The sequence below is a fragment of the Puntigrus tetrazona genome, chromosome 17 (assembly GCF_018831695.1).
Source record: "Puntigrus tetrazona isolate hp1 chromosome 17, ASM1883169v1, whole genome shotgun sequence".
Classification (NCBI taxonomy): Eukaryota; Metazoa; Chordata; class Actinopteri; order Cypriniformes; family Cyprinidae; genus Puntigrus; species Puntigrus tetrazona.
This window is the reverse complement of record NC_056715.1, coordinates 6,876,169-6,890,295: the sequence shown is the minus strand read 5'-3', so window position 1 is coordinate 6,890,295 and position 14,127 is coordinate 6,876,169. Positions and strand designations below refer to the sequence as shown.

At 34.1% G+C, this 14,127-nt stretch overlaps 1 protein-coding gene across 2 annotated transcripts in view; it reads right to left on the bottom strand.

Moving 5' to 3' along the window:
* Window positions 1-7,147: 7,147 nt before the first annotated feature.
* The window catches only part of samd8 (sterile alpha motif domain containing 8), a 7,222-nt gene continuing 242 nt past the window's right edge, over window positions 7,148-14,127 (bottom strand). Inside the window, exons 1-6 of one of the 2 annotated variants that reach the window (XM_043263720.1) lie at window positions 11,949-13,169; window positions 10,448-11,024; window positions 9,763-9,858; window positions 9,419-9,536; window positions 8,344-8,494; window positions 7,148-8,227 (exon numbers count right to left, since the gene is read on the bottom strand). In XM_043263720.1, coding sequence (XP_043119655.1) covers window positions 7,923-8,227; window positions 8,344-8,494; window positions 9,419-9,536; window positions 9,763-9,858; window positions 10,448-11,022 — 1,245 coding nt within the window. In that variant the 5' untranslated portion in view covers window positions 11,023-11,024; window positions 11,949-13,169 and the 3' untranslated portion in view covers window positions 7,148-7,922. Of the gene's footprint in view, window positions 8,228-8,343; window positions 8,495-9,418; window positions 9,537-9,762; window positions 9,859-10,447; window positions 11,025-11,948; window positions 13,170-14,127 lie in introns of those variants that run through there. The other variant, XM_043263719.1, reaches the window with a different exon arrangement.

Below are 14,127 nucleotides of genomic sequence, written 5' to 3'. Positions count from 1 at the left end.
CTAAGGCACTCTATTTGGTTGCTAGGGTGTAGCTTGGCAGCTGCCCATGGTGGCATTCTAAAGGCTGCACACAGTATGACTGATTTAAACCAGCCTCTATTCCTGTATGACATTCAGATTGCTCTCTTTAGATTTTGGTTGCCAGGACATTGCTAGGAAGATGGCTTTCCTGGCTTTGCTATCCTGAATCAAATGATGTCTCTATGGCACTGTGATCCAGAGTTATGTTAAATACAAAATTACTATACAATTACAATAGGAAAACTATTTCTTCCAAAGTCTTGCTAATAGTAATGATTATAATGAATGCTGTGAGACTCTCTCTTTCTCACTATATTTCTCCCTTAATTAACTGTAAATATGTGCAGTGCTATTTTTAGAATGACTTACTGTCCATAGGGCCTATAACCTCCATGTCTGTTACAAAACACACAAACACAAAGGGATCATAATATAATAATAATAATAATAATAATAATAATAATAATAATAATAATAATAATAATAAATACTGCCAGAATGAGTGTCTAGACCACTGATTAACACCTCCCAATAATCTACAAGTAATCTATATGCATTGCCCAAGTTACTTACTGTCCATAGGGCCCATAACCTCCATGTCTGTTACAAAACACACAAACACAAAGCCATAATAATAGAATAATAATAATAATAATAATAATAATAAATACTGCCAGAATGAGTGTCTAGACCACTGATAAACACCTCACAATAATCTACAAGTAATATATATATGCATTCTCCAAGTTACTTACTGTCCATAGGGCCCATAACCTCCATATCTGTTACAAAACACACAAACACAAAGCCATAATAATAATAATAATAATAATAATAATAATAATAATAATAATAATAATAATAATAATAATAATAATAATAATAATGAATGCTGTCTAAATATCAGTCCAGACAAATATCACAATAATCCTCAAGTAATCCATAACCATTGCTCTCTCCCTTCACCACACTACACTTAACTGCCTGTAAACATTTGCAATATTAATTTTAGAATGACTTACTGTCCATAGGGTCCATAATCTCCAAAACTGTTCCAACACACAAAAACACAAAGATAATATTTCTATGATCTATAATATGTATTTTTAAAAATAATTTCAACACATTACAAGACCAAAAATCAATCAAATTCTGTTATGTTGCTGGTGTAATGATGGCAGTATGAAAGTGTGTTTTGCTTGCAACTGGCCTGGTAGTAGATTATATAGCATTTGACATTTCAAGGACTCATTTAATAAGCTATTGGTACTGTTAGTTCAATCTGTGTAACTAACATGAAAAAAGGTCCACTGCATGATACTTGATGCGAGGACCCTTTCAGTCAGTGTATTTCTGCCGAGTAGTCCATGTATGTGGATCCACCAAAAGGCTTTCAAAATTTTAGCTTATATTAATAATACAGTGAAATATAATTACTACTATATTTAAATTTTAGAAAGTGATCAGTGAAACTTCAAAATACAGTGTGCATAACATTAACAACAAAAAGAAGAACATGGATGGAAAATGGCACCAGTGTGAACCAAAGTCAAAGTGAAAAAATAAAGCCAAGAGGGTGATAAATTGCATTACAAAATTGTTTAAAATCTGAATTAATATTGTTGATGATTTCATAACAATTGGCAAGAGTTCAGAAAAAAGTAGTTTTTCCAGTGTCTATGATTAGCCACTGCATTCGTATAAGTTCATTGTGCTCAAGGAAAATGAATTTGCCACAAGGAAAACTCTTAAAAACATAGAACACGATTATACAGCAAAATATGTTAGTATCACAGCAAAATGTCCACAATTAAGAAAACAGAAATGAGGTGCGTGCAAAATGAAAATGTAGATACCTTAAACAACAGATGATTCCAGAAGAACCACAAACACATGATTCATGTCCATTCACCCACTCAGAGTTAAATTCATGGAGGTTTCCACCAGAATCAGGACAACCTGAATAAACAATAAAGAAATTTATATGAAAAAGGCTATTTTTAAAGGCTATTATTATTTTGTTTATACCCTGCTTGTAAATTCACACGTATCATTTTTTTTCTTGAACGTTGACACTAAACTGAAAAAAAACTTGGGTCCCAATTTATATTTACATAATATTTATATTTACATTTCATAAAGTGTGACCAAAACTTGAGTTAAAAACATTTAAATAAAAAGTAATCTGATCAGGTTTGCTGTTTAATGTAATTGGAAACAGCGTCATTAAATGATTGGCGTCTCATATAGCCTGCTCTAAACCTTTGTAAATGAAACACTGACCAAGAATAAACATGAAACTATTTTCATGCCTTCCTGACATTTTTTTTTATTATCGGAGAAAAGCGTGCTTTCTTTTTCCCATTCATTTTCATATAAACACACACACACACATCCATTGCAGACTCACAGTTGCACTCACAGAGCACACATTTTTTATAGTGTAAGGACACTTGGAAACTGCAGCTACATTAATTAATAAAAATAGATTGTAGTTTTTCCCAATAGCTCAAGTAGCAACATTACCTTGTGGGCTGTTTGTCGTATCTGGAGGGGGGGGGCATTTCTTTTCTGCATTCTGCATTACAGCAGACCACTGCTGTAAGCAACACAAACAGTCTCAGCTGAAAGACAGGACAAATATACAAAGGGACATTAACATGGACTAATTTTAGATCACATTTGTTATAGCCCAAGTCTTTATGCTGTAAAGTATACAAAAATCAGCATAAAATGCAGTCAAAAATGATAGCAATGCATATAATAATAACAAATAACTAAAGATATAAGATATAAACCAGAAAACATTCCAAGTACATATAATAAATTGCACCCAATACACCCATGCTTGCATGATGTAGAAAAAACACAATGTTCCCTATTAGAAGAGACCCCTTAAAACTGCAGGTTAGGATAAAAAATATACAGTACCATGTTGTGGTGAGATGTGAAGAAGTCCAGTCATACACCAACAGTCCAATAAATTACATTGGTGGAGTCAGATTAGATACTGGATATCTGATCTTTAATTTTATGCTTCAGTTTCAAAAAACAGCTGTGCTCATATTGCTCATTGGTAAATATTCATAAGAACTGTCAGAGTTTGTGAGTTTACAGTTATCACCTGAGATTTTGAGCCAAAGTACAGGAGGTAAAAATATAGATACTTATATCCTCCAGCCCCACCTCAGGCGTCCAACACTATACAGGTGCATCTCAGTAAATTAGAATGTTGTGGAAAAGTTTCATTTATTTCAGTAATTCAACTCAAATTATGAAACTTGTGTATTAAAAATAAATTCAATGCACACAGACTGAAGTATTTTAAGTCTTTGGTTCTTTTAATTGTGATGATTTTGGCTTACATTTAACAAAAATCTTAATGATTTAGGGTACTTTATATGAACAATTATGAAAACATATTTAGTGAATTGTTGGCCTTCTGTAAAGTATGTTCATTTACTGTACATGTACTCAATATTTGGCAGGGGCTTCTTTTGCTTTAATTGGTGCCTCAATTCAGTGTGGCATGGAGGTCAGTTTGTGGCACTGAGGTGTTATGGAAGCCCAGGTTTCTTTGACAGTGGTCTTCAGCTCATCCGCAGTTTTTGGTCTCTTGTTTCTCATTTTTCCTCTTGACAATACCCTATAGATTCTTTATGGGTTTCAGGTGTGTTGAGTTTGCTGGCCAGTCAAGCACACCAACATCATGGTTATTTAACCAATTACCAAAACTATTGCCAGACCAGGAGATTGAATGAACGGATTCAAAAATGGTAAAACTCAACTTATTAACTCTGGGGCAGTCAGAGAATGAGCCTATTTACAAAAAACAGTACTGTTCCTTTAACTTCCCTTAAGTATACCTTAACCTTAAAAATAAGGGTTTTCTTATCTTAAGGGTTTTCATGCCCAGGACTCCACCTTAGTCTGTGGACCTATCATTTACTCCGTAGACCATCATCTAGGTCAGCGTATTTTGATGAGCCTGGAACAACATGTTAATCCAACCATTTTATTTTTAACATATCCCTACACCTAAACCTAACCTTAATCATGAGTAATGTCTAAAACCAGAGGAAATTATAGATGCATGACACTGCTGTACAAGTACCAAACACTGATTGTAAGCCTAAACTTCACAAAAACTCTGAAATGATTCCTCAAATCTGATTGGCACAGTGTTGTTCCAGGAACACACAAAACTCAACAAAATCAGGTTCTGCATCTTGCCATGCTTCCCAGTCCCTCAGGCTCACATCAAAGGCAGGATTTCTATCTTATTTTTACTGTAGGTTTTTAAAATAGAGTATTTGAACATTGTATAATGTGTAAATAGAATGATAAATTATTATTTTTTTAAATATATTTTCTTAACAAAAAGTGTAATGTGGAAATTTTGAAATGCATATATGCTGGTGTGTCAGTTATGTTATCTGTTTCATTTGAAATTATTTGTCGAATTGTTTGTTTTGTCTGTTATGCATGTGTAAATATTATTATAAATGGGCAGGACCGTGTTCATTTATTTGTAGTTCTCTTTAATCAGATAAGGGATTCTGAGAATGTAACTAACATGTGACCGAAATTCATCATATTAAAGTGATGTCAAACGGTCACATGGTAATGCTCAGTGAGTTAAAATGCTCAAGAAAGTTCATAATTCTTTTTATATTTCTTCATACATACATATGAATATATTTAACTTTAAGCATATTCATATATGTGCACATATAATGTGTATACACATGTTATTATCTAGATATTACGAATATCCACCACCCTGGATAGTTGTGACACAGTTAGTTATTTATGCATATTTTTTTATAATAACTAATTGACTATTATTGCCTATTGACTATTAACTATTAACTGCTGTTCAAACTGAAAACGAAATACCTCAGCAAATTACTATAAAATTCCCATTTCTTTGTATGCAAAATACACTGTAGTAATTAAAGCACAACCTGTAGTATAAAAGGCCAAATTTCTTGCTGAAATCAAACTGCTGGACATTTCAGAACCAGATAACATCTGCAATTTGCACAAACAGGCTAAATGAACAATTCGGCACATTTTATGGATTAAAATCCAGAGAAAGCCACAAATATCATTTTATTGTATAATTAAAATGATAATTATAAGCCTTTCTACCCAATCAGAGACATATTCCATCACGTGGAGTTGTGTTAGGCAAATGGGCATGGTTTGCTGTGGTCTGAAACAAGTGCTAGAGTGAAGGAGCAGGTTGTTTTGTCAACAACCATCTCGCATTCATCAGGGTGCTCTATTGCTGTTGGGATCCTACACACACACACACACACACACACACACAGAGACAAGATTATGTATATAAGCAAACTTTGTATTGAAAACTAAATAGTCACAAATAAACTAAATATAGTAAGACTGTTAAACTTACTTGTTACAGCATCTAATGCCAGTCAGTGCACAAACACAGTTGTAACAGTCCTTCTCCCACTCAGAGTTGAAATCGTGAATTATGCCATCAGAGTCCACACAACCTAAATAAACCAGCACGCACAGGATAAAAAAAACTGTAAATGAAAAACACTGTTATTTATGATATTTACAATGATTATATTTGAAGCAGGGGACATTAGACAGAGAGCGTACAAAAATATACAGTATATGTGATAGCAGATGGTGGTTTATCCTTATAGGCTACTATACAAACAACATATTTCATTTATAAACATTAAATAATTTGTTTTGAAGAAATTTATTTTTGAAAGAAAAAGCTTTGGACAGTTTTGCTTACCTTGTAGATGCTTTGTTATGTCATCGACAGAGGACAAATCTACTTCAGGTTTTTGAATGTAGCACTCGGCACTACAGGAGACCACCATGAAGAGAAGAATACACACTCTCAGCAAACACACCTGAGAAGATGAAGAGAACATACTGGACTGTGTAATATGTCACAACATGACGCCAATAAATAACTGTAAACTGTATTTATTATTATTATATATTTTTTAATCATAACTATAGACACCCCCATATTGTGACATATAAGACAACTGATGCAAAAAGCAATATTTTTGTATTGTAGATTATAATCGAAAAGACCTAATAAGCTGTACTGTACCATGTTGTGAACGTTCCAGCTAAATCAATGTGGCAATGATGAGAGATCATATAAACCAGTGCCTGACTGGACACACACCTTTTTATATCGTATCATTGCTGTGATAAATCAAAACTGACAAGCTTGTCCTCTATTAATTAAACAGGAACTGGCTTTACCCATGATGGGAAAGTAAGAGCTTTTATCCAGAGCAATTAATTAATACTCTTAGCCCATGTTTGATCATGTCACTTTATTTTGTATGTGTTGGCATGCAACAGAGCTGCATAAATATAAAGAGCTTTTTTATTACCTGAATCATATTCAGACAATATGCCCAAAAAAAAAAAAAAAAAAAAAAAAAAAAAAAAATAATATATATATATATATATATATATATATATATATATATATATATATATATATATATATATATATACATATGTATGTACATATTAAATTTAATATGTAAATATATATGTACATATTAAATGCAATTATTTTATTTTTCTTATCTTAATTAATTAAGAATAATAGCCTATTTTGCACGAACAAATAAAAAAAAAAAGTATCAAATGATCATATATCAATTGGGTCCTATAAATTCACATAAATGGCTAAAAATGTATTTTTTATGTTACTATAAAACATACAAACAAATATTTTAATGTAATGTTACTTAATACATTTTGCATCAACATCTACAATATGGCTCACAGGGTTTGGAGTTTTAATGTCTTGTCACACTGATCGTCGAGTAAAGCAATGAAGGGCAGTAAAAAGAGAAAACTGTCTATAGTACATGTGTCTACCTATGTGCTTATTTCATGTAATAATTACTGGTACCAAAATGAAAGTCATTTTGTGTGAATGAAAACTTTGCAGTAAGATCAGGTTAAACGGTTAAACAGTTTAATCTTTAGTCAAACAGCGCTGTAAATTCTAAATAATACTTGCTATATCACACCTAACTGTATAAACAGAAACTGTAATAATAAACTAATCTACAACACAGTTGACATACTAAAACACACATAAATGTCTGTAAACTTTTATTCAAGTACAAGTATTCTCCAGGTACCCAATTGATAAGACTTCTGTTAGCATCAGATTACAGTTAAATAAAACGGCAAAAATAAACAGTTTTATGAAACTATTACATTCAATAATGCCTCATATACAAACACACAAATCATACCGGTAAATGAAAATGCTGTATCTCCCTTTAAAATCCATGTAAAAGTGCTGGACATGTATATGATGCTGATATTGGCAAAATATTTCATAATAACATAATATACTATTCCTGAAATTGCATTAAAAAATTAACTGATCTACACAACGGTCACTTAAAAACAAAGTGTCAAAATGTGTTAGCAAAACTTAAGCATTGTATCTTTGTGGCTGTAAGACTTTAAATATGTGCCATTAGGATGTGTCAAGGCCTGGAATAGGAAGCATCAGGTATCATTATTTAATAAATACTAAATGGATATTAGTTCTTTTCCAGTCAAACATACTGTATACCTCCAAGAGTTTAAAATCTTCATGCTTAGTGGTTAGTGTGACAAATGTTTAAACAATGATTCTGCATTATACGGATATCCAGAGGAAATATACGTGGTTTATAGGTATAGGTAGATTTTGTAAAATTAAGTGTTAATCAGCAAAACATAATTTCAAAGCAGTACAAATTGAATTTTCAAGAAAGTGAAAAAATGCAATAAATAAAAAAATAAATAATTTCCCCAGGACTCCAATCATACAGACAGCAGAGCCAAAGTCTAAGCTTGACATAAACAGAGATGGCCTATCCTAGAAGCATCCTCATGAAGGCGGGTTTGGAGAGCGGCCAGCCGTACTCGTTTGGAACAGGTCCGGTCACGTTGCATTCGAAGAAAGAAAAGAGAGGGAACCAGATACGCGCTCGGCGGCTGTGCTGATAGGCTTGCGTGTTTGCTAGCGTGTGGTAGTACAGGAAAAGTCTGGTGGTGATGTAGAACGCGATGAATACGTCGATGGAGTAATGTTCGTGAGCCGCCAAGATAAAGAAGATTCCAAACAGGTTTAGCACCCAAGACATGGTGTGGATGAAGTTCCAGTTACGTGGCGTATCTAAAAATCACAAAAAGACATTGATTGCATTGCTGAAATTCAGCTGGTAAAGTAATATAAATGCTGGGTATTTTCAATGAGTAAGAATCTCAACACCATTTGTACAGTATACTCACATTCAGTGACAAAAAAGTTGAGCATGGTGAGAACAACAGTGTGTCCACTGAACATATAATCACCACAAGTATGAACACCAGTTAAAGACATGCCCAGCCCGCTCCAGATTTCCAATGCACGCTGCACTTTTACCCATGCATCGCCATACATCTGCAAAATACAGATATGCATATTATTGCTCACACACTGTACAGATTGATGATAGTCAGGCTTAAGTGCAAAAAGGTGACAATGACAAAAATGACAATGTTTTTAGAATAACGTAAAAGAAAATATAACTAATTATCTTAGTAATAAAAAATACAATATTACAACTAATATGAATCATTTAAAACATAATATATGATAGTTATACAATTATATGATTACTAATAATATTTTTAATATTACATAATGTGTATATGCTGATATATATATATGCTGTTACATTATGTTAAGTGTTCCGGGTGGTTGCTAGCTGATGACATTATTAGAGGAAGATCATAAGATCAAGCAGAACTGTTTCTACATATTGATACTGTACACATGTACATATTGATACATGTACATTCATGTAATAGACTGTTGTAGTTAATTAAGACCTTGCAAAAAAAAAATAAAATAAAATCTCCAACTTGAACTCTTCAAGTACTTCAAATAAGTCAGTAGAATTTTACTTGAAATATTTCCACATGATTCTATTCAAAATGTTATTTTATTATTAATTATATTACAACCTATTTTTTTAAATATATATTTAATAATAGATTTTTTTAAATGTTATAGGCGAAATCAATTGCAAAAAATGAAGCTATAGAGAATTACGTTTACAAAAAATGTTCCTCTTTGCGATCCAGAGTTAATCTCCTGGTTTTGGGCACTGATAATATTAATACAATATGACATAGTACTCTGATACTGATAAATAGTATTCTGATTCAGTCATCTGAGAAAGAATATTTGCATGAAATGTAAAAGAATAAAGAGGGGGTACCTACGGTATAATAGGTCTTATTTCATTGCGCACTGCAGATGCACATCCAAGACAAAGAATGAGAAGGACAGATGGTGTGTCTATGTATGTGTGCACCTTACCTTGCCTGAACACTGCAGATGATGGCCAGGTACAGACAGCGAAGTAACAAACATCGTGACACAGCGGAGCAAGAACACAGTGCCTGTCAAATTACACAGCCTGCGAAACAAAATGGATCTACAGAGAGATGAAAAATTAGTAATGCGTAACAGTTTTATACACACAGTATGTTCACTGTTGTACCACACATTTTTAAGGGATTTCTGTAATAAAAAGCATTGTCATTAAGTACCAATTTTCTGAAGGGAACTGGATTGTCTTTGATAATATTATAATTACACAATATTAACTCCCGAGACCACAGAAAACTTTTTAAAATGCTGCATATTGTTTGTGCGTTTACCTGTGTTTGTGCATCAGCAACACTAGCATTAATATGGAACCCAACACTACTGCACAGGCTTCGGCCATGGCGAAGGCCCAGGGAATTCTGGGAACACTGGGAACACGCATATAAATAACAAGAGTAATAATTCTTGATTAACACTCCAAAACCACTCCAAAAAGTTTACGGAGTAAAAAAAAATTAAATAAACTAATTTTAACTGAACAAAAACATGAAAAGTTGGGCTGAGCATTTAATATGCAAATATCAGTTGCATTTTTTAAAATGTTCAATACAAGGAGTAAAACATTTAGGGTTAAATGGATAATTATTAGAAAAATGAAAATAATGAAATTATTATAATTATTATACACAAATAGTTCATAGTATATTACATATATTGCAATCCGAGTGTGCAAAAAAATCAAATATTGAGAAAATCGCCTTTAAAGTTATCCAAATTAAGTAGTGATGCATATTACTAATCCAAAATGAAGTTTTAATATAGTTACGATATAAAATATCTTCATAGAACATGATGTTTTTTGGTTATTGCTACAAATATACCCGTGCTATCTGGTTTTGTGGTGCAGGGTCACATATGTAACCCTCTATTCATCACCCAACTCCATGTGAACTGGTGAAGTAAAATAGCACACCTGTCCTGAAATATTTCCACACCATCTCTTCAAAAATAACTCACCTGTCTAAAAATATATCTGGAAGTGGCGGATATGTCCTCATGTCAGGAACCCTTTCATGCACTAGTACCATGACAAATGATGTCACTCCGCACACCAGCATGGCGTAAAGTGCACTGAGTGCCGTCTTCCAGTACTCTGGGTCCAACCGAACACAATACTGTTTGCGCTTGCCGTTCGAGTAGCTATGTTCCCCACCAACTGTAGTGACCGCCCCATTACGGTGTTGTTGGTCTCCTGACCATCGCTCTGCAAAGCCATTAGAGGTGACAAGGTCTGTTCCTCCAGTGTGTATAGGAGACAACACACTGACCTCTGACCCTGATTGCGTGAGGGCTGTGTGCTGTCTCTGTAGCCTCCGCACGGCCAGCATCAATCTCTTGATATCACCCAGCACCTTAAGCTCCAGAGGAGGAGACCGCAGATCAGTCTCTGTGAGACAAAGCAGACTGGCGCCATCCAAACGGTGCTTAGAGCACAAGAGATCCACATATTCACGAAACCCCTGGTCTCTGAGCCAGCCAGCGACCTGCTTACTGCTCCAACCCTCCACACCGGTGTACCTGGAGCCCGGCATACCTGCAGAAACAGCCAAGTTTACACATATACAGAGGTAAACGTAGAAACACAAAGATTAATATTAAAGGGATAGTTCACCCAAAAACAATTTGTCATAATTTAGTCACCCTCTAATCCTTCCAAACCTGTATGAGTTTCTTTCTTCTGATAAACATAAAAAAAAAAAAAAAAAAAATCTAAAGCCGGTCCACATGGACTTCTTTCCCTACTATGGAAGTCAATGGGAACCAAAAATGTTTGGAACAGAAAGAAGATAAAAATATTTTTTGAGGGAAATATCCCTTTAAGTAATTCATATAAAAAAAGATCTGACTTTGCACTAAGAATGGGTCATCTTGTAAGCTTTAGATATATTAAATCATTAATTGGACATTTAACAGTTTTAAAGTGGATTAGTAAGAATAGAGTGGTTTAGCGAAGTAAAAAAATTAAATGAAATAATAATAATAACGAATGAACTGAACATAAAATGTTTGTGGTTCTTATTTTTGTTACTTATTTTTAAGATAAACCATTCCCCTTCTTTCTTTTTCATTCTGTTGCAATTCATTGAGCTATTTGTGATGTACACACAAGAAAGAAACAAAACATACCTACACAGACTGTCCTTAAAGGGATAGGCCACCTGAAAAATTTCATTCACCAATTTCATTCCAAACATGTATGACTGTAAGAAATGTCTGTATTTTCAGCGTTCTTCAAAATATCTTTTATGTTCCACAGAAGAGAGAGAAAAAAAGTCTTACAGGTTTGAAACAACATGAGGGTGAGTAAAACATGACTTCATTTTTGGGTGGACTATATCTTTTGAAATCATTAGCTCACTAGTCAGACAAGGGTGTTTTGAAAATATGTAGCTAGTTTTGCATGTCCATAATCTAACCAGAGACAATAAATACAACAGAATAACAAGCAGACACTCACTTTATACACCCCTGGTCTCCTTGAATAAGCCTCTACAGCTCACCATCTTTGACTTCTCAGTCTCTGACTTCAAAGGTCTACGCACAATCAGTAGTACTTGTATCTGAGTACATTCATGCAATCAACAGATCTAAATTCTGCTGATTCTGGTGCCTGGGTGCTAAAGTGCAGAGTTTCTAATAAACACACATGGGACACTTTCTTATCAGTGGCTGCGTGTAGCCTCAGTTCAAAGAATGTCTAAAATGTGATCAATGTGCTGAGATGAAGTAGTCTAAATGAACACACCAAATGACCAGTGCACATTTACATTAGTCACTTCATTACCATGATCTCAAGAAAGAAAAAACGTAACGTCTTGATCTCAAATTCAAATTCAAATGTTCAAGTTTGAATGTTTACGGTTACACCTGTCATCAGGGCAAAGGACTTGCAATTTGCACAAAGACAGGAACTGATAGCACTGATGATTTCTAAAACATGCAGAGTTGTGTAAAACACACAGACCCATATTATTGCTCTAAGTTGGACCTACTGGCACAACATGATACTAAAAATGTGACTTCTAGCCATGCTGATAAATTCACATATACAACACTTTTGTGCTACACAGAAGGAAGAAAAGGTTTGCAAACAATCCTAGGCAGATGATGATTACATAATTTTCTTTGTCGCGTGAACCATCCCTTTAAATATTCAGGATACAATGCAATAACTCGTATGTGCTGTGTGTATGTTTACTGTCTGATATCTACATTACTGATCAGATACAACTTTTTTTAGAGAGACCGTCAAACATGTGACAATCCTGGAACCAGAATGGCTGGAAAAAACATTCGCAACATTCGGTGGAAGCTTCTTAAATCAATAAACCTCAACTAAAACAGCCCCAGTCTATTTCAATTAGCAATAAAGTTACCACAAGCACTGGGTGTGAACACCAATACTGTACACACATACAAAGAATACTGCCACTCCGTACCAAGAGCAATTATTGATTCAGGGACACTACAGAGCGGTTAAAACCAAGCATCTGTCCTCTTACACAACACCGCATGAACAAACAGTCTGTTGTTACCAAATCCAAAGGCATTTGGATGAGTTTCATCTGATATACATGCACTGACACAGCACCGATTTTGGTTTAGTAAATAGCTAGTGAAGAAGTACATTTATTTTCAAAATTAAATCTATGAAAAATGTTTAAACAATGTAACATAAAACTTGGCCCATAAAGGTGTTCAATAAATGGCTAGTATTAAAAACACACACACACACACACACACACACACACACACACACACACACACACACACACACACACACACACACACACACACACACACACACACACACACAGGGCTAGATTAAGCAATTGAGCCAGACAGCAAAGAAAGGTAGCCACCAAACTATATAATATCAAGTTTGTAAATTCCTGTTGATGTGGAGAGTTTATTGTGGAGAGAACACGACGTGCCTGTGCATAATTTTATAAATGTATATTCAATTCCAAGATCTTTTTATCGTTTTGCTAATTACGAGCACTAGAGGGTCTGAAAGTCCAAATTGCTCTATACCTCGAACCTTGGTGGCGTCTAGTTACTTCTAGAAATGCAATATCTTCAAAATTAAAAAAAAGAGAATCCATTTAACCCTGATTAAAATCACGGTTTGTGTAGTCAGTCAACAATTTCCAGTTTCTGAGCTGTGGTTTCAGTATCAAATGCACCAGAGGAGCGCGAGCCTGTCTGTTTAAAGTTTCTTAAATCACAGAAACAGAAAGACCAAGGAAGAACCTAACATTTGAAAAATAACATCGAAATGGTTCTAAAGTGGAAGCTTAATGCAAAAATTATTATAAGAGTAGATGCAACGCAGAATTAGTCATCACTGTATGGAAAATGTTAGTAAAGTGAATAGTGACTCTTGTTGCACTCCATGGGGTATAGAAAATCATACAGGTTTGAGACAGCATAGATGAGAACAAATGATAACAGAATATTTATTTCGGGGTCTCCGTGGAAACAGAAGAGAATCACAAATAACTGTTATAAAGTAAAACACTAACTGCTCATTCTGTCTGTTCAAAGGAATTTGCTTTCATTCACATATGGGCTCGCGTATAGACTCAAATACACAAAATATAACCGCTTAAACAGCTTTACGAGAGAGAGAAAAA